This window comes from Macrobrachium nipponense, chromosome 8, assembly GCF_015104395.2.
Source record: "Macrobrachium nipponense isolate FS-2020 chromosome 8, ASM1510439v2, whole genome shotgun sequence".
In the NCBI taxonomy this organism is placed as follows: Eukaryota; Metazoa; Arthropoda; class Malacostraca; order Decapoda; family Palaemonidae; genus Macrobrachium; species Macrobrachium nipponense.
This window is the reverse complement of record NC_087203.1, coordinates 46793696-46818892: the sequence shown is the minus strand read 5'-3', so window position 1 is coordinate 46818892 and position 25197 is coordinate 46793696. Positions and strand designations below refer to the sequence as shown.

Below are 25197 nucleotides of genomic sequence, written 5' to 3'. Positions count from 1 at the left end.
CATTTTGTTACACAGATTTCATTGATGATATGCAATCATTGTACCTATATATATGTAAAATTACCTTATGTTATTAACATAATTAGTTTTGTAAAAAAAGGGGTAATTTAAGCACAATAGTTGTAATTTTAATTTACTGTGTTTATATGTATCTTTTAGCAATTATATTCATTCATTTATATTTTATCTTTTATTTGAGACCTATTTTATTTTATTTTTATTACTTGTTCACTTTATATACAATCTTGTGCTGTTTCTCTGGTACGATTTCGCGCAAGCGACACGAGCTGAGCCCAGAAAAAGGATTTTGACGTAGGAAAATCTATTTCTGGGCGATTGGCTCGTGTCGCCAGCGAAATCCTAGATTTTTCCTTCGTCAAAAATCCCTTTTCTGGGCTCAGCCCGTGTCGCTTCGTGAAATAGTACCAGAGAAATGGCCACAAGCTTGAAAGAGGATATAACATAAGTAAGGGCAGAATGAAAAACAATTGATATTAAAGTACTATAATCTAGAAACTTTTGACTACAAAGATTATAATACATACCTACAATTAATTATGACAACTTATAATAACCTTAAAACTATACAATATAATAAGTTATTTACAGGTGTGAGTAATCCTAGCAAAAAAATAAAAATAAGGAAAACATCACAATAAGTGCCCCTTTTGGCAGCTAAGGCTGAAAAAGGGAGGAGTACCTGGTGGCAGGATTACAGGAAGGACGTCAGTGAGGCAGGTAGAAAGGAGATCTGGATCTATTACTAAACTACTTAGGTAGTGTCAGGAGAAACTGTGTTTCCCGCTGCCACTGCTGGAAATTTAAGAGCTTCTAAGGATTTCAGGTAGTGACGTTTGAATACTGTCGGTGATTTCCAGCCTGTATACTTTTTCAGATCATCAAAATTCATATGTTAAAAATAGTTGATCGAGGTGGCTACTGCCCTAATGTCATGGACTTAGGGGAATGAATTAGGGTTGGCTTGTTTAATAAAGTACAGGATCTGTTGCCTAATACCTTTTAAAGAAATAGTGCCACCTTTTTCCCTCATAAATAAAGGGCCAGAGGAACTCATGGTTGTCCTGGACAGATATGTTCATAAGGCCGTAACTGGACATAAAGAGGGGTCTTGAGGAAGAGGGAGGATCTTCCAAGGGGCCCATCTCATTGAAGGGTCCTCGTTCTTGGCCAAAAATTGACGATCTGGAGAGAGAAGGACTTCTCCTGATGGGAGAAATTCTATATGACCCGAGTCTCTAGACAGAGCCGACAGTTCGGATACCCTGGCTCCTGAGGCCAGACTTAAAAGAAATAATGTTTTCCTTAGGAGGGGTAAGTAACCGCATGAGTTGTTATCAGTGTCTGAGGCCAGTTTGAGAACATCATTTAAGAACCATGACACTGAGCTAGGTCTCTCTGTTGGTCTGAGCCTAGCACAAGCTCTAGGAATAGAAATTTTCTTTAGAGCAGACTTAGTGGTAGTAACAGTACTGGCTGCTAAACCTTTTTCAAATAAAGACCTGAAGAAGGAAATAGCCAGGTTGGTAGTCATGGTTTGAGATTCGGTTCTCCTCAGAAATTCGGCTAGTTTCTTAACGGCTGAGTCATACTGACGAAGGGTTGATTCTCTTTTATCCGATTCTAGGAATAGAATGTTTTGAGGATCGATATCTGCATCCCTTTTAGCTGCGAACTTCATGAAGTCCATAAAGTTAGGGTTTTGAGAATTCCTGAGGAAGCGAACACAGTCTTCGTTTGCACTACTTGGGATAGTTTGGGATTGGGAATCCGTTGAGGCCGGAGACCCAATTCCAACAGGAGTGGAAACCAGTTGCTCTTGGGCCAATAGGGGGCTACTAGGGCAACTTGTCCGCTGAAAGTCCTGAGTTTGTTCAAAACTTTCAGAAGAAGATTCACTGGAGGAAAGATGTATACTTTCTTCCACGGATTCCAATCTATGGCCATGGCGTCTGTGGGCATAAGCAAGAGTCCAGGTTGGGAGCCACATAGCAGGGAAGCTTGTGGTTCGACTCTGAGGCGAAAAGGTCCACCTGGAGTCCTGGAACTTTCTGGCAGATCCACAGGAACGAACGCCTGTCCAGAGACCACTCCGACTCTAGAGGGACTGAGCGAGACAAGGCGTCTGCTATCACGTTCTTTACTCCCGCTAAGTGAGTGGAGGACAGGTGCCATTCGTACTTGGCTGCCAGAGAAAATATGGCTATTATGACATGGTTCAATGGCTTGATTTGGAGCCTCCTCTGTTGATGCAGTGTACTACTACTGCGCTGTCCAATAACCAGCTGATTGTGAGAATCCCTTGGCTGGCAGATAAGTCTCTTCAGAGTGAGGAATACCGCCATAGCTTCCAACACATTGATGTGGAGCTGACGGAATTGAGGGGACCAAGTCCCTTGTACTTTTTTGTACTGAGAGTATCCTCCCCAGCCGCTTAGTGAAGCATCCGTGTGGATAACTAAAGCCGGAGGGGGGAACTGGAGAGGAATTGATTTTGATAAATTCTTGACCTCCGCCCAGGGGCGGAGTCGTTTGCGAAGTATCGCCGGGATGGCTGACAATTTGTCCCGGGACTTGTTGTTTGCTCTCGAACGCCAAACACGGTTTATGTCCTTTAGTTTTGCCTTCAGTAGAACATCTGTTACTGAGGCAAATTGAAGAGAGCCTAGGATTCTTTCATGGCCTCTCCTTGATGTCTGTTTGCATTTGAGGAATTGTTTGGTTGTTTTGGCTATTTCTTTCCTCTTGGATGCCAGAATTGGTAGAGTGTGGGAGTTCAGGTCCCACTGAATGTCGAGCCACTGAAAGCGAGAGTCCGGTGTTCGTCTGGACTTGGTCTTGTTTATCTGGAATCCTAGATGTTCCAGAAATTGTATTACCTTGACCGTTGCTTTGTGGCATTCTTCAATGCTCGTTGCCCAAACAAGCCAATCGTCCAGATACGCGACTACCATTATCCCCTGAGACCTTAGTTGTTGAACTACTGTCTCTGCCATCTTCGTAAATATCCTGGGGCCACGTTCAACCCGAAGGGCATTACTTTGAAGGAGAATGCCTGACTCCCTAGCCTGAAACCTAGGTACAGGCAGAAGTGTCTTGCCACTGGGATATGATAGTATGCGTCTGTAAGATCGATAGAGGTGGTGACGGCCCCACAGGGAAGTAAGGTCCGCACCTGCGAGATAGTCAGCATTTTGAACCTGTCACAACGAATGAATAAGTTTGGACGGGACAAGTCTAAGATTATTCTTCGTTTGGTTGAGCCTTTCTTTGGCACGCTGAACAAGCGACCTTGAAACTTTAAATGCTTGACTTTTGACACTACTCCTTTCTGAAGGAGTTCTTGGGCATATTCCATCAATTCCGATGTCGGTTGTTGATAGAAGGTCTTGGATGGAGGAGGACCTTTGGTCCAGCTCCACCCTAGTCCTTTGGACACAATGCTTTGTGCCCAATTGCTGAACCCCCATCTGTGACGATAAAGGAACAGCCTCCCTCCTACCTGAGGGTTCTCACTGACTTGGGGCAGGTCGTGACCCGCGTCCTCCTCGTAGGTGTTTCCCCCGGCTGGTTGCTCTTCCGCCACCTCTTTGGCGAAATGCACCCCTAGCCCTGCTGCCTCTCCTGAACCTGTTAAAGGGTTGGAAAGCTTGGCCTTCGAACACTGGGTTGAAGGCCGGGGAGACCGCAAAGGAGGTGGAAGCTTGGCCCTGAGGAGTTAATAGTAGGAACTGCTCTTGAGTCTGGGCCTTTGAAGTGGAAGGCTGTGCCACCTGTGAGACTGGCACTGTCTGCACTACCTGCTGCTGTTGGGTAGCCTGGAAAGGCTGGAATTTCCTCGGCTTTTTAGGCTTTCTAGCTGAGGAAGTCGGGTCTGGCTTCCTTTTGCTTGAAAGGCCCCAACGAACCTTAAGACTCTGGTTGAGTCTTGTTGCTTCATGTTGAACAGAGTTCACTACCGACTCTGGGAAAAGGCCAGCTCCCCAGATCGAAGCCGCCAGCAACTTGTTAGGTTCGTGGCGGATGGTAGCTTCCTGCAGGACATGTTTTCTACAATTACGTCTTGCCACCAAGAAGTCGTACAAGTCACATTGTACTGTATGGAGATGTGACTTGGCTATCAGTTTAAACAGAGTTCGTTACCATATGTCATGGCCGAAACCTCTGTCATAACCAGGGTATTGAGAGACCTCCCTAACCTGGTTCTAGCATCAAACTCTGCTTGTATGAGATTGTCTGGGAGCCTAGGGAGCCTTTCACTAAATTGTGTTAAAGCACAATCTGGTTTCAGCTTTCCTACCGTAAAGGTGGCTGGAAGATCTGACCAAAGGTCATCGGTACCTGGGAGGAGGAGAGACGTGGGCTCCGTTTCCCGGAGCTGAGGCATCAGTTCATCCCTCATCGCAGCCTGAAGAGTTAACTCCGCCACCTTTGTGGTGAACGGAATAGGGGTCTCTCCGTCCACCACAAAAATGGTAAAGGCACTCTTGAAGGCTTGCATCTTGCTGTTGATGCACTCCCATTCCTCCAGGCTCCTCAGCCAATCTCGTTGAGCTTGATCCCGACCAAAGATTACGGTCTCTTTGGGGATCTTATCCTCCCTCCTCATCGCTGCCTTTGTAAGGCGGGCGTAACCAATGAAGGGGGGTTGCAAATCAGCTTCGAGTACCACAGTACGCCAACGTTAGCATCCCGTCCTTAAAGGGGAAATAGGACAAGATCCTCCAAGGATTGCTCGCCGTATAAGGAGGGAGGGTGATGTAGTCCGGCATGGCTTGAGCCGCCATGCCAGGCTGAGGGAGAACTGCCGACGGGTTCTCTCGGAGACCTGCAATCAGGTTCTCCTGGTTGGCTAGTCTTTCCGAAATGTTTCGGATCGACTGGCCTGACTCCTCGAAGGAAGTTGAGATGTGAGACAGCATCTCTTGAAACTTGTCTTGGACCAAGTTTCCAACAAAGCTTCCCATTTGCTGCATGATATTTGCAGTGAAGGCGTCTGTATCGAAGGGACTAGGTTCCTTGATTGCGCCGGGAGTCTTAGGGCGAGTCCCCATGGAGGTCGAAGGCTCAGGGTTAGATGGGAGCTGAGCTTTGTCCCTCGAGGACTTGCCTCTGGACCCTTTAGAGTGAGAGGATGATGATTTCGGCTTCTCTGCTCCGGGATGGTGAGCCGGAGACTTATGAGAAGTAGAAGGCGCTGACTTTTTAGGCAGCGTCTTCTCGAGGGTCTTGGGTTCTCGCTTTCCCTTAACTTTAGGGATAGCTTGGGTGGACTTCGGTCTGACCGAAAGTTCACTCTCTGAAAATCCTTGAAAGGAAGAGGAAGAAGGGATAGGAGAAGTCGATCCAGAAAGACCCAAGGGAAGCCCTTGAGCCCCCAACAACCTGCCTCATCTAACATACTTTCTGCGTCACCTACCGCCATGGGCTCTCGGTCTAGATTGAGAGTCGCCACATCTTCGATGATTTCAGAGTTCCCCGGGTCTGCCAAGGCTTGGGCCACCTGATGTTGGATGGTGGCGATGTACGAGGCCGCCGCTGCCGGGTCAACGTAGGAGGTTGTCTTCCCGCCGGGGAAGATCAGGGCAGCCATCTTCTTGTCAAGGATGTAGGGCTGCCCCTTGGTAACGTTCCTCCCGAATCCGCCAACCCAGGCTTTCAAGGTGGTTGACGCGGCGTCCCTGACGGCTTGAGCAGCCTGTAAGAGAAGGTTAGTATAAACACTAAGCTAGGGAACTAAAAGTTATATGCTTATACAAAAATACGTATATCACTTATTAGGACTGTATACATATAGGCCAAATTATATAGCATTCGTACTCCGGAGTATACTTACACCGGTGGTAAACTGATCTACAAGATCATAGCATATTGTGCAACTCTCGTGGTGCCAGACCGCTATGTCCCCGTAGTGGATAGCGCAGACAGCATGGGTCCGGCAGACCTCGTGCCCACAGGGGTCCTGTAGGACGGCATTGCATCCCGATTCCTGGCAATGGGTGGCCTGTAAGTGAACAGATACATGAGTATCGACACTGAGTAACTGGATCCAGTCCAGAAAGTGATATATTGTAACACCGGAGGATACCGGAGTTAGTAACATAGGGGTTAGCCTCTTCTTGCTCTCCTGGTAAGTGGTGGGTGTCCAATAGAGCTGGTTTCAGTACGATTCCAGTGTTGCCGGAATAAGGAGTTTCACCAAACTAGTTACCTGCCTATACGCCAGAGCGAGGAGTACGAGGACAGCGGGGAGGATCATGAGGAGGATAACAAAGACTAGTCGGAGGAGCGTAGCTCCGCCGCAACAAAAAACTAGCAGGCAGGCGGAGAACCCAGGTGGTGAGCGGGAGGTCCGCCGGCTTAGCGAAGCAAAACAACAATTAATAATAAAACTTAAAATAAGGCAATATAAAAGACGTGCATGCGGCGGAGCTTCTCTCAGTCACCATCCCTAATGACTGGCGGAGCCAGCGGGGTCCGCTGTCGGGGTGGTGAGGAAGGATGGTGACTCGGGGTGAGAGAGAGAGCTGAATGGAACCCGAGGAGGTCTGAGCGCGGCCGAGCCGGGTGGCCAGCCAAGCCCGAACGCACAAAAGACCCCCCCTGGAACTGAGGGGTGAGAGCGGTAGGAGCTGAGTCAGCCTCGGAAGTCCCCCCACTAACTCTCGTATCCCCCTCCCTGTGGAGGGGGAAGAAGGGAGGGAGCTCAGATGGTTGCTATGGGCAATGTGAGCGAGCGGTACCCTCTCCCCCCCTAGGGGGGGGAGGAAGCGTGGTGACAGTGGCCGGGTGGCTCATGGCGATCGCCTGGCTCGTCGTGAACGTGGCAGGGCCACGCGGTAAGACAGGCCAGGCGGTCTGAGGTAGCCTAGGCTACCTCTAACTGTCTCGAGCATGCAAATAAAGCCTAAAATAACACGGGGAGGGAAGATAAATAAACAGATAGAGAGAAAGCAACGTCCTGGAGAAGCTAGGCTAACCGACCCAGAAGGGAGGGCGCCGAGCAACTCGGGAGCTGGCCTCTACTGATACGTAGATACGGAGGGCGGCGGCCAGGGTGGCAGGACTAAAAGAAAGGACAGATGTCCTAAGAATGCCTAACAGACCTAAACAAAGGAACATCCATGCATGAACACTGAGCTAAGGGTGATGTAGGCTATAAGCTCAATCGAACTAGAATCCCCATGAGTAAAGCACAAAATAAAGCACAGAATAAATCTTGCACAACACATAAAATGTGAATATATACTGCTAGGTTCAGGCTACCACGGTATGGGGGACCGAAGAAGCATGAAATAATGAAACACGTGGAGCGAGCCGCCTGGGACGACTCTGTAGCCATGCCGTGGAGGGCGCCGTTAAAAACCTAAATAAAAACGGTTAAACGGACCTTGGCTGGCTAAAATTAAGTGAAACACTTTAGCAGTACTTAACTTAGCTGCGGCGATGGCTTGAAGTTCCATGTCGAGTGGATAATCCAAAAAAGCGAGCACAAAATCACAGCAAGAAAAAACATGTGCGTGCAAGATGGTGCTAACGGAAAGGATGACCGCTAGAGGCGCTCGTGATGGCGTCAGGAGCGCTAGTAGTAGTAGTTGCTGGTGTAGGCCGTGTGTCGGCCCTCTCTAGTAGGGGGATTTTGTAGAAGGATGGATCTAAATGGTAAAAGACCCGTGGTAGTGGTTTCACTCGCCCCAGAAACCATACCGACACCTTTTTTATATAAGGTGAGCGAGTCAGAATACTCTGACATTCCATTTTAGTTTTTTCTCAGGTAATGTTAGTAATATTTACCTTAGAAATGTGTGCTAAAAGGACATTTCACGAAGCGACACAGGCTGAGCCAAGAAATGACACAAATCACAACTGTTATAGCCAATTAAACTATTAACTGGTAAGATGACAGTGTCAAAATGTAATGGACATATCAAAAACTGTATAAAAATACTTTTTCTCCCGACTGACCACCCATCAATCCAAATCTAATTGTATAATATCTATCACCAAATCATGTGAAAAGAACTTTGTTTAACATACACAATACACTAACTAAATTAGCCTGGGAACAGAGACAGTAAAATGAGATGGCAAAATTCACACAACCAGAAAGTAAACACTGAAAACTTATGAAGTGCTGAAATACAACAGCTTCTGCAGATAAGAAGTAAATGTAATAACCACATATGAGTATGAATTGGCAATAGAAATCAAGCAAAATTTTGTATACAAGACTCCAGTAAAACCTAAACTTTACTCTTTTGCTTACTAGTCCATCATCTATCTAGCAAGCAAAATGAGTCATGGCAGTAAAAAAACTTTCAAAAACCCCCAACCAGTCTTCTGACTGATTTTAATTTAGATTATTCAAAAGAAAGTTTAATATTTCATAATGCCTTCATCATCCATCATCCATGTTACTACAGTCAACACTATAAAGGGATTTTGATGAAGGAAAAATCTATTTCTGGGGAAAGACCTGTGTCGCCCGGTGAAAAGGTTCCTGCTTTGCCTTTTCTAGTATAAATATGTTCTAAATATATACTAGAGAAAAAAGCTAGCATGGTATGCTGAGGTTACTACCCTCGCGCGAGCACCCTAAGGATGTCGTGTATAAGTACAAGGCGAGTGGAAGCCACTATTCACAGCTCTTCTGCCAATTAGAAATTCCCTTTCCAAAATCCCCCTCTAAAGGAGGGCCATTACATCGGCAACACTTCCTCCCTCGCCACCGCTACCCTGCTCTGCCACGACCTCATAATAATAATAATGGAAATAAATAGTACTTATGGCACTGTAAAACTGGGTTATGGTGCCGTAAAATCAGGTTAACGGCCTCATGAGCCACGTGCCATAAGGTTGGAACGCCATAACCCAAGACTGCCGTAACCCGAGGCTGCCTGTATACCAATTTTCCAGTGTAGCACAAGAAAAGCAACTAAAATACTTCCCAACAGACAAATTGCACTACCACTGATGTAAACACCATACCAGCAGAAAGCAAGATAGGTAAATAAAGCAGGTACAAACCCTCTATTTTCTTTCAATTTTTTTTTTCAAATGCAGCTCGAAACTTAGTGCTATTATATGAATGTTAGATGAAATTCATGGAAATAAAATCAATTACTGTGCTTCCTATGGAGGCAGCAACTTACTTGAAACAAATTTTTGGATTAGATAAAGAAAGCTTGGCGGCTTCAGAAACTTGTGCTGCTGATATGTCAAGGCCTGTAACATTCTCAAAATAAGGAGTCAACACTTCTGTACTCTGGCCTGTGCCACATCCTACATCAGCAGCCACATCCAAAGTTCCCGAGTACTGAGCAAGATAAGATGAAACCAAAGTAAATAATACAACAGCAACATGAAAATATATTAAATTTGCGTCAAAGAAATTATATATTTTCATAAAAAAGGGATTTTGACAAAGAAAAATCTATTTCTGGGCAGTGACCTGTGTTGACCAGTAAAATGTTCCTATAGCACTCATTTCTAAGGTATAAATATTACTAAATATACAGAGAAAAAAGCTACATGGATTATACCAGGATATTCCTGGTTTGCTCACCCCTATATAGGGTGTCGGTATAAAACTGGGGCGAGTGAAACCACTACCAGAGGTCCCTTGCCATTTAGTCTCTTCCTTTCTCAATTTCCCCCGTTCCAAAGAGGAGCTGTACCAAAGCCATCTACCCCCCGCTACTGCTACAACTAGCGTCCCAACAGTCATTCCTGAAAATAGCACCCAAGCTTGGGCCCATTAGGATGAGGAAACAAGGGGTGGGTTCACTGGGTGACACAGGTCACTGCCCAGAAATAGATTTTTCCTTTGTCAAAATCCCTTTTCTGGGCCTAACCTGTGTCGCCCCGTGAAATAGTTAGAGAGAATAGGTCCCACAAGCTTGGATATAATATCAACAAGGCTACTGGAAGGGAGAAATTAAACATGTTATTGTTATAATACAATTAAGTTTGTTCATACTTACCTGGCAGATATATATATAGCTGTATTTTCTGAAGTCCGACAGAATTTCAAAACTCGCGGCACACGCAGTGGGCGGCCAGGTGGTAGTACCCATTTCCGCCGCTGGGAGGCGGATATCAGGAACCATTCCCATTTTCTATTCATATTTTATTAATGCCACTGTCTCCTGAGGGGAGGAGGGTGGGCACTCTAATTATATATATCTGCCAGGTAAGTACCAACAAACTTAATTGTATTATAACAATAACATTTTGTTCATGCCACTTACCTGACAGATATATATATAGCTGAATCCCACCTTCGGATGGTGGGAAGAGACAGAATAGGATTTGTAGGAAACTTAAATTAAGTAGATGATGTACACCTTGGTTCCTCACCTGTTAGCAAAGTAGACTCTGTGATTACTGTCACTTAAGGCCTGCTTTTGCTTAATCAGAGTTGCCAGCCAGGTGGAGACCTGTAGTGCTGGTGCGCTCTGGATGATCTGTCAACGGGGACGTGACCTCAACGTGACAAGACCATCGAGCATACATATGAGGGCAACGAAGCAACTGACCATCACCTGACCAACTATCCAAGACCCCCTGAACACTAAAAACTAAGGGATGGGAGATCTTCACACAAGACTCACCACAACCAAAAACACAACAATTAAAACTAACCTAAACCTAACTAAGGGATAGGGAAAGAGCTACCTCCAGCCCCCAAGACTGTGTCTGCAGAAACATATGGCCCAAGAAGAATTACAGTCGTCATAAATCGTTCTCATATCCCTTAGGTAATGTGAGGCGACGAAGACAGAGTTGCTCCTCCAAAAGGTGCCATCAAGAATGTCCTTGATTGACATGTTCTTTTGGAAGGCAAGAGAGGTAGCGACAGCTCTAACTTCGTGAGCTTTCACTCGTAAGAGGCTCAAATCAGTCTTCTGGCAAGATGAATGAGCCTCTTTAATGACGTATCTCAGAAAGCAAGCAACAGCATTCTTAGATAAAGGTAATTCTGGTCTCTCACAGAGCACCAGAGATTACCTGAGGGACCTCTTACCTCTTTTGTTCTATGCACATAGAACTTGAGAGCCCTGACAGGGCACAGGGCTCTCTCTGGTTCTTGGCCACCAGACTTGACATACCCTTGATCTCGAAGCTTTTCGGCCAAGGGTTAGAAGGATTTTCATTCTTTGCCAAGAAAGTTGGGCTCAAAGAGCAGACAGCGTTGTCTCCTTTGAATCCCACTAGATGACTAAAAGCTTGTATTTCACTAACTCTCTTCGCTGTCGCCAGAGAAAGTTAGGAAAAGAGCCTTCCTTGTCAAGTTCCGAAGAGACGCTGCTTGAAGAGTTCAAAAGGACTTGACATTAGAACCTAAGAACTACGTCAAGGTTCCATGAAGGCGTCTCGCATGGGAATCTTCGAAGTCTCAAAAGATTTCAAGAGATCATGAAATCTCTTTGTTGTCCGAAAGGTCCAGACCTCTGTGCCTAAAAACTGCTGACAACATGCTCTATATCCCTAAATGGTAAGGGACTGCTAATTTCTGCACATTCCTAAGAAAGAGCAGAAAATCGGCTTATCTGGTCACAGAGGTGTGGAAGAGGAAACTCCCTCCTTTTTACACCATGCCCTGAAGGAGCCCACTTCGATTGGTATACAGCTCTTGTAGATGCACGTCTTGCATTTGCGATTGCTCTCGCAGCTGCTTTCGAAAAACCTCTTGCTCTGGCCAACTTTTCGATAGTCTGAACGTAGTCAGACCCAGAGCGGAGAGGTTTTAGTGATACCTTTCGAAGTGAGGCTGTTTGAGTAGATCTTTCCTCCAGGGCAACGTCCTTGGAAAATCTACAAGGAAAGACATGACCTCTGTGAACCATTCTCTCGCTGGCCACATCGGGGCGATCAGGGTCAACCTCGCCCTTCTGAAAGCCGCAAACTTCCTCATGCTTCCCCCCAGATCTTGAATGGCGGGAAGGCATACAGGTCTAGGCCCGTCCAACTCCATAGCAACGCGTCCACAGCGATTGCTTCTGGATCTAGTACCGGGGAGCAATACAGAGGAAGCCTCTTGGTCCTCGACGTCGCGAATAAGTCGACCAGAGGACGTCCCCACAACTTCCAAAGGTCTCGACACACGTCTTTGTGTAAGGTCCATTCCGTCGGTAGGATTTGTTCCTGACAACTGAGAAGGTCCGCCCTGACGTTTTGCACTCCTGCAATGAACCTCGTCAGGATCGTAACCTTTCTCCTTTTTGCCCACAGCAGAATCTCCTTTGCCAGGTGAAACAAAATCCTGGAGTGTGTTCCTCCCTGATTCTTCAAATACGCGAGTGCTGTGGTATTGTCGGAGTTTACCTGAACGATTTTTTTCGTCAAACTCCCTTTGAAGAACTGCAGAGACAGAAAGATCGCTGCTAGTTCTTTGACATTTATGTACCAGGCTGCCTGTTCCCCTCTCCAGGAGCCTGACACTTCCTCCCCTCCTAGTGTTGCTCCCCAGCCCGCGATGGAAGCGTCTGAGAACAACACTAGGTCGGGGCTCAGAAGACTTAGGGACAAGCCCTCTTGTAGCTTCTGCGGATCGAACCACCATCTTAGATGGCTCTTTGTTGACTCTGAGATTCTCAAGATCGCATTGAGATCGTCCTTGGCCTTCCATTCGTCCGCCAGGAAAAACTGGAGAGGCCTGAGGTGCAGTCTTCCCAAGGAAACAAACCTTTCTAGCGAGGAAATGGTGCCCAGCAGACTCATCCATTCCCTCGCCGAGCAAGTTTCTTTCCCCAAGAAGGCTGAGATCTTCTCTAATCCTAGCCGGCTGACGTTCCTGGGAACGGAAACGCTCGAAAAAAAAGACCACTGAATCCATCTGAATCCCCAGATACACGATGGACTGTGTCGGGGTCAGATGCGACTTTTCGAGGTTGACAAGAAAGTACCCAGGGACTTCGGCCTAGGGCTAACGTGAACTGCAAGTTCCTTTCAGAACAACTCTTTTCTCTCGACGGACGCTCTGATAAGCCAGTCGTCAAGGGTAAAAGGGAAACTCTTAATCCCTGAAGAGTGTAGCCACCTCGCCACATTCTTCATGACTACGGTGAACACCATTGGAGCCGTGGTCAGGCCGAAACAGAGCTCTGAACTGCCACACTTTTTCGCCCAAGACGAATCTTAGGTACTTTCTTGAAAGAGGGTGGATCGGGATGTGAAAGTACGTGTCCTGCAGGTCTAAGGACACCATCCAGTCGCCCGGTCTCAAGGCTCCCAGAACAGACTGAGGCGTCTCCATCGTGAATTTGGTCTTTTCCACAAAAAGATTGAGCCTGCTTACATCTAGGACTGGACGCCAACCCGACGACTGCTTTGGTACTAGGAAAATCCTGTTGTAAAAGCCTGGAGACCCCAGGTCCGCGACTTGCTCCACCGGTCTTTTTTCGATCATCTGTTGTAAAAGATCGAACAACACTTGTTTCTTTTCTCCCTGATAAGATGGAGAAAGGTCTCTGGGAGTCGTGGAAAGAGGAGGAGGATCTAAAAAGGGGATCTTGTACCCCTGCTCCACGATCTTGAGGGACCAAGGGTCCGTATCTCTCTCTCTCCATGCTCCCGCAAAGGACTTCAGTCTGGCTCCGACTGGTGTCTGAAGGACATGCGTTCACTTGGATGGTTGGGTTTGAAGGAAGCTCTTCCTCTTGCAAGCCCTCTCCCTCGAGAAGCTGCTCTCGAGGGAGGAGCCCCACGAAAGGGTTTAACCTTCTTCGGCAGTCGCACAAAAGACGAAGAAGTGGAAGGAACTGCCGGACGTCTTGAGGACTGGGCTAAGAGGTCCTGCGTTGCTTTTTCTTGCAAACTGCTTGCCAGGTCCTTAACCAAAGTCTGGGGGAAGAGATGGCTCGTAAGAGGAGAAAAGAGCAGCTCCGCTTTCTGAGCTGGAGTAACAGATCTAGCTGTGAAGTTACACAGCAAAGCTCTCTTCTTCAGGAAGGCAGTCCCAAAATGAGAGACAAGCTCCTCTGAACCATCCCTGACGGCCTTGTCTATGCACGATAGCACGCTGAACAGCTCCCCCAAACTGAGAGACTCTGGGCTTCTAGATTGCAGATCTAGAACTCCCAAGCACCAGTCCAAGAAGTTGAAGACTTCAAGAGTCCGCAGCAGCCCCTTCAAATGATGGTCTGTCTCCGTAGGGGTCCAGGTCACTTTAGCAGTGGATAAAAGGGACCTCCTCTGAGAGTCCACCAAGCTGGAGAAATCCCCTTGAGCTGAAGAAGGGATTCTCACACCCACGTCTCCTTTGGTTTCATACCAAATACCTCCTTTACCGCTGAGTCTAGAGGGAGGAAGGGCGAAAGTTGTCTTGCCTGATCTTCCTTCGTTCCATCAGTCTTGGAGTTTCTTGAAGGCCCACTTAGTGGAGAGCGAAGTCTTCATTTCGACAAAACTCCGGGGTCTTACATGTCTTCGAAGATGAAAACTGCGAAGGAGGAGACTTGGAGCTGCAGGCTGGAACTTGTCCCCGAAGGACGAGCGCAACAGCCGCACAAGAACTTTGTAGTCCGAGATTGAAGAGGCAGCAGAAGGTTCCTCTTCAACAGAGTCAGTAGGACTACTCAATTCTCCTTCTTCCCTAATCGGAAGAGGAGACTGCCTCTCCGGAGAGGGCGTGCGTCTATCAGGTCTTGCCTTAATCAAAGACCCCCGTTGTTTAATAGTAGAAGCCTTATCTAGGCTGTCTTCCTTGTGGCGTTTACCGCTCGAAGGAGGCAGAGCGTCCTGACGGCGATGAGCGTCCTTAACGACGACCGAGGCCGCCTTACTTCCAAGAGAAGCGTCCTTACGCTTCTTCAACGAAAAGGTAGACTTGTTATCTGTTTTCTCTTTAAAAGGAGACACGTCACAACAAGCGTCCTTCCGAGCGTCCTGGTGCATGTCGTCTTCTTGCTCGGAGTCCTCCGAAGTGTCCTGAAAAGCGTCCTGCCAAGCGTCCTGAGCGTCCTCTCGAGAATCACGGCAAGCAGCCTGCCCATGACGTTGAGAGGGAACGAAAGCGTCCTGACGACCCGTCTTCTTAGCGGGCGAACGAGATCGGCGAATCGCCGAAGGAGACGCAATCGGCGAAAGAGACGAACGAGGAGAGGGAGAAGGAGACTGCTTCGTCCTCTTGATGGGCAGCCTAAGGTCCTTCCTCCGCTTAGGCTTGACTGCTGCTGGGCGAGTCCTCTGAGCCATAAGCGTTGATAACTGGTCCTGAAGGGACAAAAGAATGTTCTTCGTTGGAGAAGAACGAACAGAGGGAGCAGGGCTGATCCTGCGAGAAGACGAGGGGCGAGGGGACGCCTCCTTCCTTCTCACAGGTACAGCTACCTTCTTCTCAGGGATACGAGCCTGTGCGCGCAACCCAGCGTCCTCGTCGGATGAGATCCTACCTCTCTTCTGAGGCGGAAAAGCGTCATACGTGTCCGGAGAAGAGCGCAAAGAAAGTGGCGATACAGGACGTGAAGCGTCCTCAACACGAAACGTCCTTTTCAGCGGACGAGTGTCTCTCCGAGCGCTCCACCCCTTGCGCGGGGAGGACGCTTCGGAGGACGAAAAGCAGTCCTTAAGGATACGCGCCTGTGCGCGCTCCTTGACAGCCTGGGACTTTGCAACAAGGCCTTGCCGAAGGACGCCAGATCGGTGGGGGGAGCCCCCGTAACCCTCTTGCGGCTTTCGACTATCCCCTCCCCCCCGATTCCTGGGAGTCCGATGAGGTTTAGGCCTAGAGGCATTATGGGGCCGATCTGACGCCCCCTCCACAACACTAGGGGCACGATCACGCACTTGCACTGAGCCAGTTTCCAAGGCTTTCACTTTGGTCTCCAGAGTACGTAGAGACTCCAAAATAAGAGAAAGGGCATTACCTTCTCCCGACACAGATTCAGGGCCCGAAGGCAACAACACAGGTTTAGGAGATGCAAAATCTACAGGTGTTATAGCAGGAGAAATATTAGTACCCTTACCTTTGGTAGAACCACTCCTGGAGGAAGACCTCCTGATCCTATCGTGTTCCAATTTACGCCGATAGGAATCATACACCTTCCATCCATCATCGGTCAATCCATCACATTCATTGCACCGATCATCCACCAAACAAACATGCCCCCTACAACTCATACATACTGTGTGGGGTCTACCGATGATTTCGGTAGCCTCACCTTACAATCACTCCTCACACACACTCTGAAACTCACTGCACTTGATCCAGACATCACGTTTACAGAAAAGCCAATCCAAAGTAAAAAAACGGTCCACTATCGCGTATGCCAATCCAACAATCCAAAATCAATACCAAAAGTCAATCAGATACTTAAATGCGAGTCAAATCCAAAAATCCTAGGCGGAGGTCTGTAAACAGTAGTTTACCAACCGGCGACAGAAAAAAAATATGAATAGAAAATGGGAATGGTTCCTGATATCCACCTCCCAGCGGCGGGAATGGGTACTACCACCTGGCCGCCCACTGCGTTGTGCCGCGAGTTTTGAAATTCTGTCGGACTTCAGAAAATACAGCTATATATATCTGTCAGGTAAGTGGCATGAACAAAACTTTAAGTAATTCTACCCTATTTTAATAAAGTTTCCTTAAATCTACAGTAAATTTAACAAATATCTTAAGTCTACGGTCCTTACTCTATGGAAGTATATACAGATATCACATACAAATTCTGGTAAGGCCAGGGTGATTACTACACCAAGTAATACAAGATATTTACATACAGAGGAATAATAGTTAAGTATGTACAATACTAGAATGGTTCAATTGTGCAATCCAAGTGAAAAACCGAGGTGAAGACTAGGGACTATAAGCGAGGCAGGTAGGAGAGAAAGAACTGAAAGGGAGATAAGATCTATTAAGACTAGGTATTTTAACATGACTAGGCTGTGTCAGGGGAAACAATGTTCCCTGCTGCCACCGCCGAATACTTAAGGGCCTCTAAGGATTTTAGGTAGTGGCGTTTAAATACTTTCGGCGATTTCCATCCAGTATATTTTCTAAGGTCATCAAAGTTCATGTGGTGGAACTAATTAATTGAGGTAGCCACTGCTCGGATATCATGTACATGTGGAACTGATTCCAGGTTGACCTACTTAATAAAATACAGAATTTGTTGTCTGATTGCTTTTAGTGAAATCATTCCACCCTTCTCTAATGAATAAGGGACCTGAAGACTTATTGGAAGTTCTGTCTAAAAATGATCTTAAATGTTTTGACTGGACAAAGGGATAGGTCCTGTGGAAGTGGGACAATCTTCCAGGGGGACCATCTACTCTGGGGATCCTCGTTCTTAGCCAAGAACTTTCGATCTGGGGATAATAGAACTTCTCTGGATGGAAGGAAATCAATATGATTTGGTTCTCTAGAAAGAGCCGACAGTTCTGATATTCTGGCTCCTGAGGCCAGGCTTACTAGGAATAAAGTTTTCCTAAGAAGGGTTATATAAGGACACGATTCATTGTCAGTGTCTGAAGCTAGCTTAAGTACATCATTTAGAAACCAGGAGACTGTATGAGGTCTGTATGCTGGTCTTAATCTAGCATAAGCTCTTGGAATGGACGAGAAGTACAAATCTGTTAAATCAATATTAAAACCAAACTGGAATATTTTCCTTAAGGCAGATTTAGTTGTAGTAATAGTGCTAACTGCTAGGCCCTTCTCAAACAGGGTCCTAAAGAAAGTAACTGCCAGATTCGTAGTCATCGTCTTTACCTTTGAGTCTTTCAGGAAGGAAGCTAGCTTCTTTACTGCCGAATCATACTGCCTAAGCATAGATTCCCATTTGTCTGATTCTAGAAACAAGGTGTTAATAGGATCCATGTTAGCATCTTTTTGCGCCGCAAATTTCATGAAGTCCATAAAGTTAGGGCATTCTGAATCCTTGAGGAAGCGTACACAGTCCGTGTTTGTACTAACTGTGTTTTTCTCGGGTTGGGGATCCAGTGGGGCCGGAGTCCCAACTCCACTAGTAATGGGAACCAATTGCTCTTGGCCCAGTTGGGAGCTACCAGCGCAATTCGTCCTTTGAAGGATCTGAGTTTGTCCAGGACTTTCCTTAGTAGGTTTATTGGTGGAAATAGGTAGATCCTCTGCCAAGTGTTCCAATCTATGGACCCATATGGCGTCTGTGGCCTGGGCCAGAGGGTTCAGATTGGGGGCCACATAGCACTGTAGCTTGTGGTTGGACTCTGTGGCAAATATGTCTACTTGGAGACCTGGGCTCTGCTGGCTGATCAATTTGAATGAGATGTCGTCTAAGGACCATTCCAATTCCAGCGGAGTTGTCCTTGATAGTGCGTCTGCTACCACATTCCTTACTCCTGCCAGGTGAGTAGCTGACAGATGCCACTGGTTCTTGGTTGCCAAGGAAAAGATTGCTATCATGACATGATTTATGTGGCTTGATTTGGAACCTCCTCTGTTTATGCAGTAGACTATTACCGCGCTGTCTAATACTAACCTGATATGGATCTTCCTCGTCGGAGAGAGTTTCCTTAGGGTTAGAAATACTGCCATGGCTTCTAATACATTGATATGAAGCTGGCGGAGTGTTAGTGACCATGAGCCTTGAACCTTTTCGTATTGGGAGTATCCTCCCCAATCGCTTAGTGAGGCGTCCGTGTGGATCACTAAACTTGGCGGAGGGAACTGTAATGGTATTGATTTTGCCAGGTTCTTGACTTCTGTCCATGGACGGAGTCTCTTCCGTAGTATCTGAGGGATGTGGGAAATTTTGTCTCGCAATTTCCTGTTTGCTCTGGTCCGCCAAACCCGGTTTATATCTTTCAGTTTGGCTTTTAGCAGAACATCTGTTACTGAGGCGAATTGGAGTGAACCTAAGATTCTTTCTTGGTTCCGCCGGGACATCTGTTTGCCTTTGAGGAAGTGCCTCGTAGCCTTCGCTATCTCCCTTCGTTTCTCCGGCGGGATCGATAATTTGTGTGAATTCAGATCCCATTGTATTCCCAACCACTGAAAGCGTGGTGCCGGAGTAAGCCGGGGATTTCTTGTTGTTTATCTGGAATCCTAGGTATTCCAGAAATCTTATCACTTTGTGAGTTGCTCTGAGACATTCTTTGTCGTTTGTGGCCCAGATGAGCCAGTCGTCTAGGTAGGCTATTAACAATATCCCTTGAGCTCTCAGTTCTTGTACTACTGCTGCTATCTTTGTAAATATTCTGGGCTCTATGTTGCGCTCGAAAGGCATGACATTGAAGGCGTAAGCCTGTTTGCCTAGCCTGAAGCCCAAGAAGAGATTCCTCCTTGGTTTGGGAAGTAGGCCAGACGGGTTTCCTTCCATCTGGAGAGGCTTCTCCCCTTCGATTCGTCGGATCGGGAGTTCAGCCTTTCTCCCTCCCCTCCTCCCCTTACGTTCCATCGGTTTGCTCAAGGAGGATACCTCCTTCACCTTACCAAGGAATCCTTGAGGGAGGAGTGTAAGGCCCTTAGGGACCTTATTCTGTTCCATGAGCCTCCCTGGCCTACCTCGCCAGATCGTGATTGAAATCACGTCTCAGGAAGATTAGGCTAGCCGCTCTAGAGCCACCCTGGCTGTCCTGATCAGATCATTCCGATCGAGAGAAGGTTAAGCTAAGCCACTCTTTAAACAGAATTATATACTTATCGTTTTTATCCTTTCCCCTCTCGCGCCAGGGCTATTGTAAAGCGTTTATTATCATATAAATTGTTGTAATATTGTAATCAGTGGGCAGTCGGTCTATAGACCGTCAGCCCCCGTGATCGATTGGATCCACTTCTGACCATGAGGTGTTCCACCTGGTCGGTTGTAGTGTCCAATTGATCGCGTGTGAGCCACCCCTCTAGACGCCCTCCCTCCCCGCTTTTACCTTGACGGGATTACATAACTCGCTCGCGCTACTTCAGGTATCCATCCGAGTCCTATCCCCTCTTGTAGAGGGGGTGAGAGGGAGTGGTTATAGTCGGAAGGTGTACTCCTCGCCTTACGTAGTAGGAGTAGTACAATGGTACCTACCCAGACGAGCCAGGGTAATTTCCCGGCTCGTTAGAATGGTATTAGCCACGTACTCTCTTCTCGCCTTCCTATCCCTACTTCCCTACGTCCTCTATCTGTCTGCCTCGGCGGATCCGGGTCCCAGCGGACATCGTTAGTTATGCATATAACAAACACGATTCCTTTACGATAATATTCAGGCCTAGGTTTTACCTATTACCTTGTTTCGATCCCTAAGCTGGACCCGGGGGATAGAGAGATAGCATTGAAAGGGAACTGGGACCGGGAGGAGAATTTTGCCTTTCCTATCCTCAGTCCTCCATACATTATCGATCCTCCCGCCTCGGCGGGCCCGGGTTACAGCGGAGATCGTTCAGTTATGCATATAACAACACGATCGCCCTTACGATTGGATTCAGGACTAGGTTGTACCTATTCCCGTTTTGATTCCTTAGCTAGACCCGGGAGAGAGAGAGATAGTGTTGAAAGAGAACTGGGACAGGAAGGAGCATAGATTCTGTGCTCCGGTTCAAAATTCATTTAGTTAGTTTATTTTAATTGTTTTAAAATATGCTTTACGTTTTCGATCGGTGTACTATGCCGGGTAGTCGACCCCGGCAGGTAACCTAGAATCAAGGCATTTGTTTATCCTTACCTAGCCTCTCTCTCCCGCCTTCATTTATACCCCGGCACCCCACCCCGGTGGCGGTGTCCAGGAGCTAGCAGAGGCATTCTATTCTTAGTTACTAAGAAAATCTCTCTGATGCCGGCGAATTCGGGCCAAGTCTAACTTTCCCAGGTTTCGTTGCTATTAAGCTTTGTATATAATATATACGTATAGATATATTATTACAAGACTTTGAGGTGAATGCATGGCGGGGTCGGAGCTGGCGGGAAAGGATAATATAAATACCTTACATAATGCATGCCACCGCAATTTATTACGGCGATGACAATACAGAATGCAGGTACCACCAGAGTGACCTCCAGCGGACCTACATGTAGTGATACTCCGGTATCGATTCTAATATTACATACTCTGCCAGATACAAAGGTACTTATGTATCATTTTGTAATTACAGATGGTACGCTGTCAGAAGACAACCTGCACTGCAACCCTACAGCAGCAGGGCAGACAGGAAGTATACCGCACTCACACAGGCTGTGCGGTCCAATGAACGACTTGTCGGTCTGGCAACCAGTTGAAAGAGAAGTCTGTTACAATCTGCCTTTGGGACTTCACTATCGAGACGGTACGTACCAATTCATTGAATGTTTAGTTCATTGAATAAGATATTGTAAATAACTGGAGAGTTATTGAGATAGTTATCAATGTTTAGAATACTTTTAAAAGAGGATACTTTTTAAAAGTAACTATCTCTTTCAGAAACTCCCTTATCTACCCGAATGCGGAAGTATCAGCAACGGTACCAGTAGATTTGGCAGCCCCGATCATTGCCAAGATCCACAGCAATCAACCTGGACCACGAACCAATAAAGGCCGATACCCAGGACAAAGGTAGGCTATGTGAAGCTTTTAGTAAACGGGCAAATGGACTACCTTTTAGCTCGTCTCATTCTTCTTCTTCATTTTAGAGTTTACCAAGAGACCTATGACTTCGAGGGATAAGCCGGGGTCGGTAGTCCCTAAGGTAAGCTGAATTAGTCACTCATAGGTCTATTACAAGTCCCTTACTAAACATTACATACTGAAGGCTATTTGGGAAAGTCGTTCTAGTTCGTCATCAGCCACCAAACTGGTGACGAACACGACAAAATCCGCCACACACACAGGCAAGCATCGAACACAAAGACATCTAAACCCAGATCCCAGGATCCTGGGTTTAACCCAACATGTTTTCCAGCTTGCAGAGGCAGGAGATGGGTATCCTGACTCAGCCCAATTCGAACATGTAGAACGTCAGGTCAGTCTATTCAGTCGTTAGTGGAAGGACTGAAGATCTAGGAGACCTTGAAGTAAGGAGCCCCCCAACCCGGAAAGCCACAACTACTCCGAGCAGTACCAGATACATCCAATTGTGTCCCTTCAAATCAGTAATCCTTGGTGGCTACCAGCACAGGCCCTCTTCTCAGAGGGCATGCTGACGATTGAGGGCAGGGAAAGGAACCCGGCCAATAGAGGACTTCGAGTGACTTCGAGTTCCTTTCACCGGGTCTCCAATTCCCTTGTTCAGGGTATGCATGTCTGATCGAGAACGCACTGATCTGGGAAGACAAAGCGCCTAGGGAATTGGCCATCTTCCCCAGAGACCAAGCTCAATCAGCCTGGGTTCAAACCCATGCAGATTGGGAATGCACAAATTCCAAACTGACACGCCACAATAATCCCTTCACGATTTTTGTGGTGCTAGACGACACGTCCAGTCCGTGTACCTCTAAAGTAGTAGAGATTACACTTCAGGCAACAGCAATGGACAAATCTATACATTATATCAGAGAGTCGGATTTACCATCCGTGGTCTCCCTGGGAGGAATGGAGTGCGGGGTAGACGCCCCGGCGACTTTCTTCGTAGGCATATTGAACTAAAATTGTGCTACGACGCTCTTCAGCGAGCTTTTACCCAGACCCACAGAAGCACTGGTAAAGGCGAAGTATGAAGCCAGAAGTCGCTTGACTAGGTCTATCAATTCCGCCACTATAGCGGAAATGACAACCTCGGCCTATACGGACGAACCACGGTTCAAGATCCAAACAAGTCATTGCTTCACACCTTACGGTGCGATGTATATGACCTTGCAATAGCCAGGAAGAACTGCAGAAAGCACGTCTTGGCCGATGCGTCTATTCACCATGAACCTAAAAGACTCATCAAAGCTTAGGTCTGGGGAGCAAACTTGTTCCCTGAGACCGTAATGAACAGAATCCCGGGCGAAGCAGCTAAGGTCAACCAGAGCTTGCGAGTTCGCTGGGGCTTGATCCCCAAGAGGAGATATGAATCCTCGGGAACACAGCCCACGGGCATGAAGGGAGCAAAGGAGTTCTAGTCTTCCTAGACGATGTAACCTCAAACTTTGATACAAGCTGTTCCAGTAGGCCAGCTACGTCAACCATCCACCTCAAATGGTCAGCCACAACAGTCTGTGCTGCTGTAGAAACAGCCCTCTCAGCAGCATCAAAGCTCGGCTTCTTTACCTCTTCCCTGGCCATAAGGCCTCCGATAAGAACCAGGTGTATGTCACGGATACAACAGGTTCACAAGAGGTAGCCGAGCCAGAGCAACTTTCCGTAGAGCTGGCGGAAGAACTTCTGGCAAGGAACAGACTTCACAGGAAGCCGGTGCAACCGACTTTCGACGAACCAGTGAGACTCCCCAGATAGGAGGAAAGCGGTGCTTATTCAAGAACCGCTAGGAATCAGCACTTGGTTGAACAGCATAGTATCAAGAGGTCGGTGTGGAGTAGGGAGAAAGGCCCTCCTCCATCAACCGAAATTTATCAACATCCAAATGCCGGATGAGATAAAGGACACCTAAGACTTTCTGTAGAAGAAAGTTGTTACAGGTGCAAATATTTAGAATTTCAGGGACGCTTCTCCAGCGATTCCTTGAAGATTCAATCGAACAAAGGGTAATATTAGACTTGTCTCATTGAAACTCATATATTCAATACGACAAGTTCCATATGCTAACTGTTTTCGCAGGTACGGACCTTACCTCCCCATGGGGCCGTCACAATACCTATAATCTTATAGATACTTACTATCCCGTTCCGGTAGCAAGTCACTTCCGCCTTTTCCTAGGCTTTCGCCTTTTTCTAGGCTTCGGACTAGGCAACAGGCTTACGCCTTCAAGTAAGGCTATTTGGGCTTATCAGAGCGCCCAGAATATTTAAAAGATAGCGGAAACAGTAGTGCAATAACTAAGAACCCAAGGGATGAGCCTAGTAATCTCCCAGACGACTGGCTCATCTGAACTGTAAACGTCAAGGAATGTCTCAAGGCAACCATAAGTGATAATTTCTGGAATTCCTAGGATTCCAAATCATAAGGAATCCCTATACACTCCGACACCACGGTTTCAGTGTTTAGTAAACAATGGGACCAGTGGCGCCTCGTAGCTAAAATTAGTGGAGGTGCTGCTCCAGAAAACATTTGGCCTTTGTTTTAATATTGTGTGAAAGGAAACGAACAGACACAAAAGAAAATTTATTCAAAAACCTAATTATTACACTTCAATGATATTTTAAAATCATCCCTGGCAAATTGAAAAACACTATCGAAAATAAGAGCGGCGCAAGAACTCCCATTCACAACAACAGCTGAGACAAGACTGCGTCGCCGGCAGTCCACACTCTCCTTTCCGCCGCGGGAAGCCCTCCCCCTTTCTCCCCGCATTCGTATAATTATGTTGTGTTTAATGTAATTTGCATGGTTCTAGTGCGTTTGTATCACTGTGTGTAATGTTAAGTTCAGCACTCTGACGCAGTGATGAGTTTCTTCACATGCATGTCCATGTGTTTGTTTGTGTTATGACGTTATGTGTGGCTGGCGTCTGATAGGGGGGGCTGCAGTCTCACAGTCCCTATTGACGAGCCGCCACTGAATGGGACCTCAAATCACACAACTTTCGATCCCACCGGGGAAAAAAGAAAGGAAATAGCAAGGCTGCAAGAAAGTTTCTCAAGGCAGACAAGCATCCCGGAGGAACCAAAAAGAGTTCTAGGTTCACTCCAATTCGCATCAGTAACAGAGACTCTACTAAAGGCCAATGGAAGACTATATTCCGGGTTTGGCGGAGTAGAGCGACAGGGAATTGCGAAACAGAGTTCCCACATCCCGCACATTTTACAGAGACTCCGTCCATGGACAGAAGTCAAGAATCTGACAAAATCATCACTGGTATGGTTCCCTCCGCCAAGTTTAGTGGTCCATATGGTTTGATTGATTGATTTATTAATTCTTACTGGCGTCGCAACGACGAGGTTATTGACGCCGTATCATTAAAAGGAATTGCAAAGGAAAAAGTCAATTAAAATGCTATAAATATGTTTATATAAATCTGTCAGAGAACTACAGAGAACCCAAAAACACACAAAATACCTACACACCTATTTCAAATTAATTGTAAACAAAAAATACAAGCAACATAGGCACCCCGCAAACTTCCAAATTCTACAGAGTTCTGTCAAAATAAATAGATATTAAAAGTACTAAAACATTATATATGGTAATAGATATATCAAT

The 25197-nt window shown here is 46.8% G+C and overlaps 1 protein-coding gene across 2 annotated transcripts in view; it reads right to left on the bottom strand.

Annotated features, from left to right (window-relative positions):
• Nucleotides 1–25197, bottom strand: part of LOC135222753 (putative methyltransferase DDB_G0268948) — a 122487-nt gene that overhangs the window by 75546 nt on the left and 21744 nt on the right. For both annotated transcript variants that reach the window (XM_064261003.1, XM_064261004.1), the window contains exon 3: nt 9171–9334. In XM_064261003.1, the coding sequence (XP_064117073.1) occupies nt 9171–9334 (164 nt within the window). The remainder of the gene's footprint in view (nt 1–9170; nt 9335–25197) is intronic.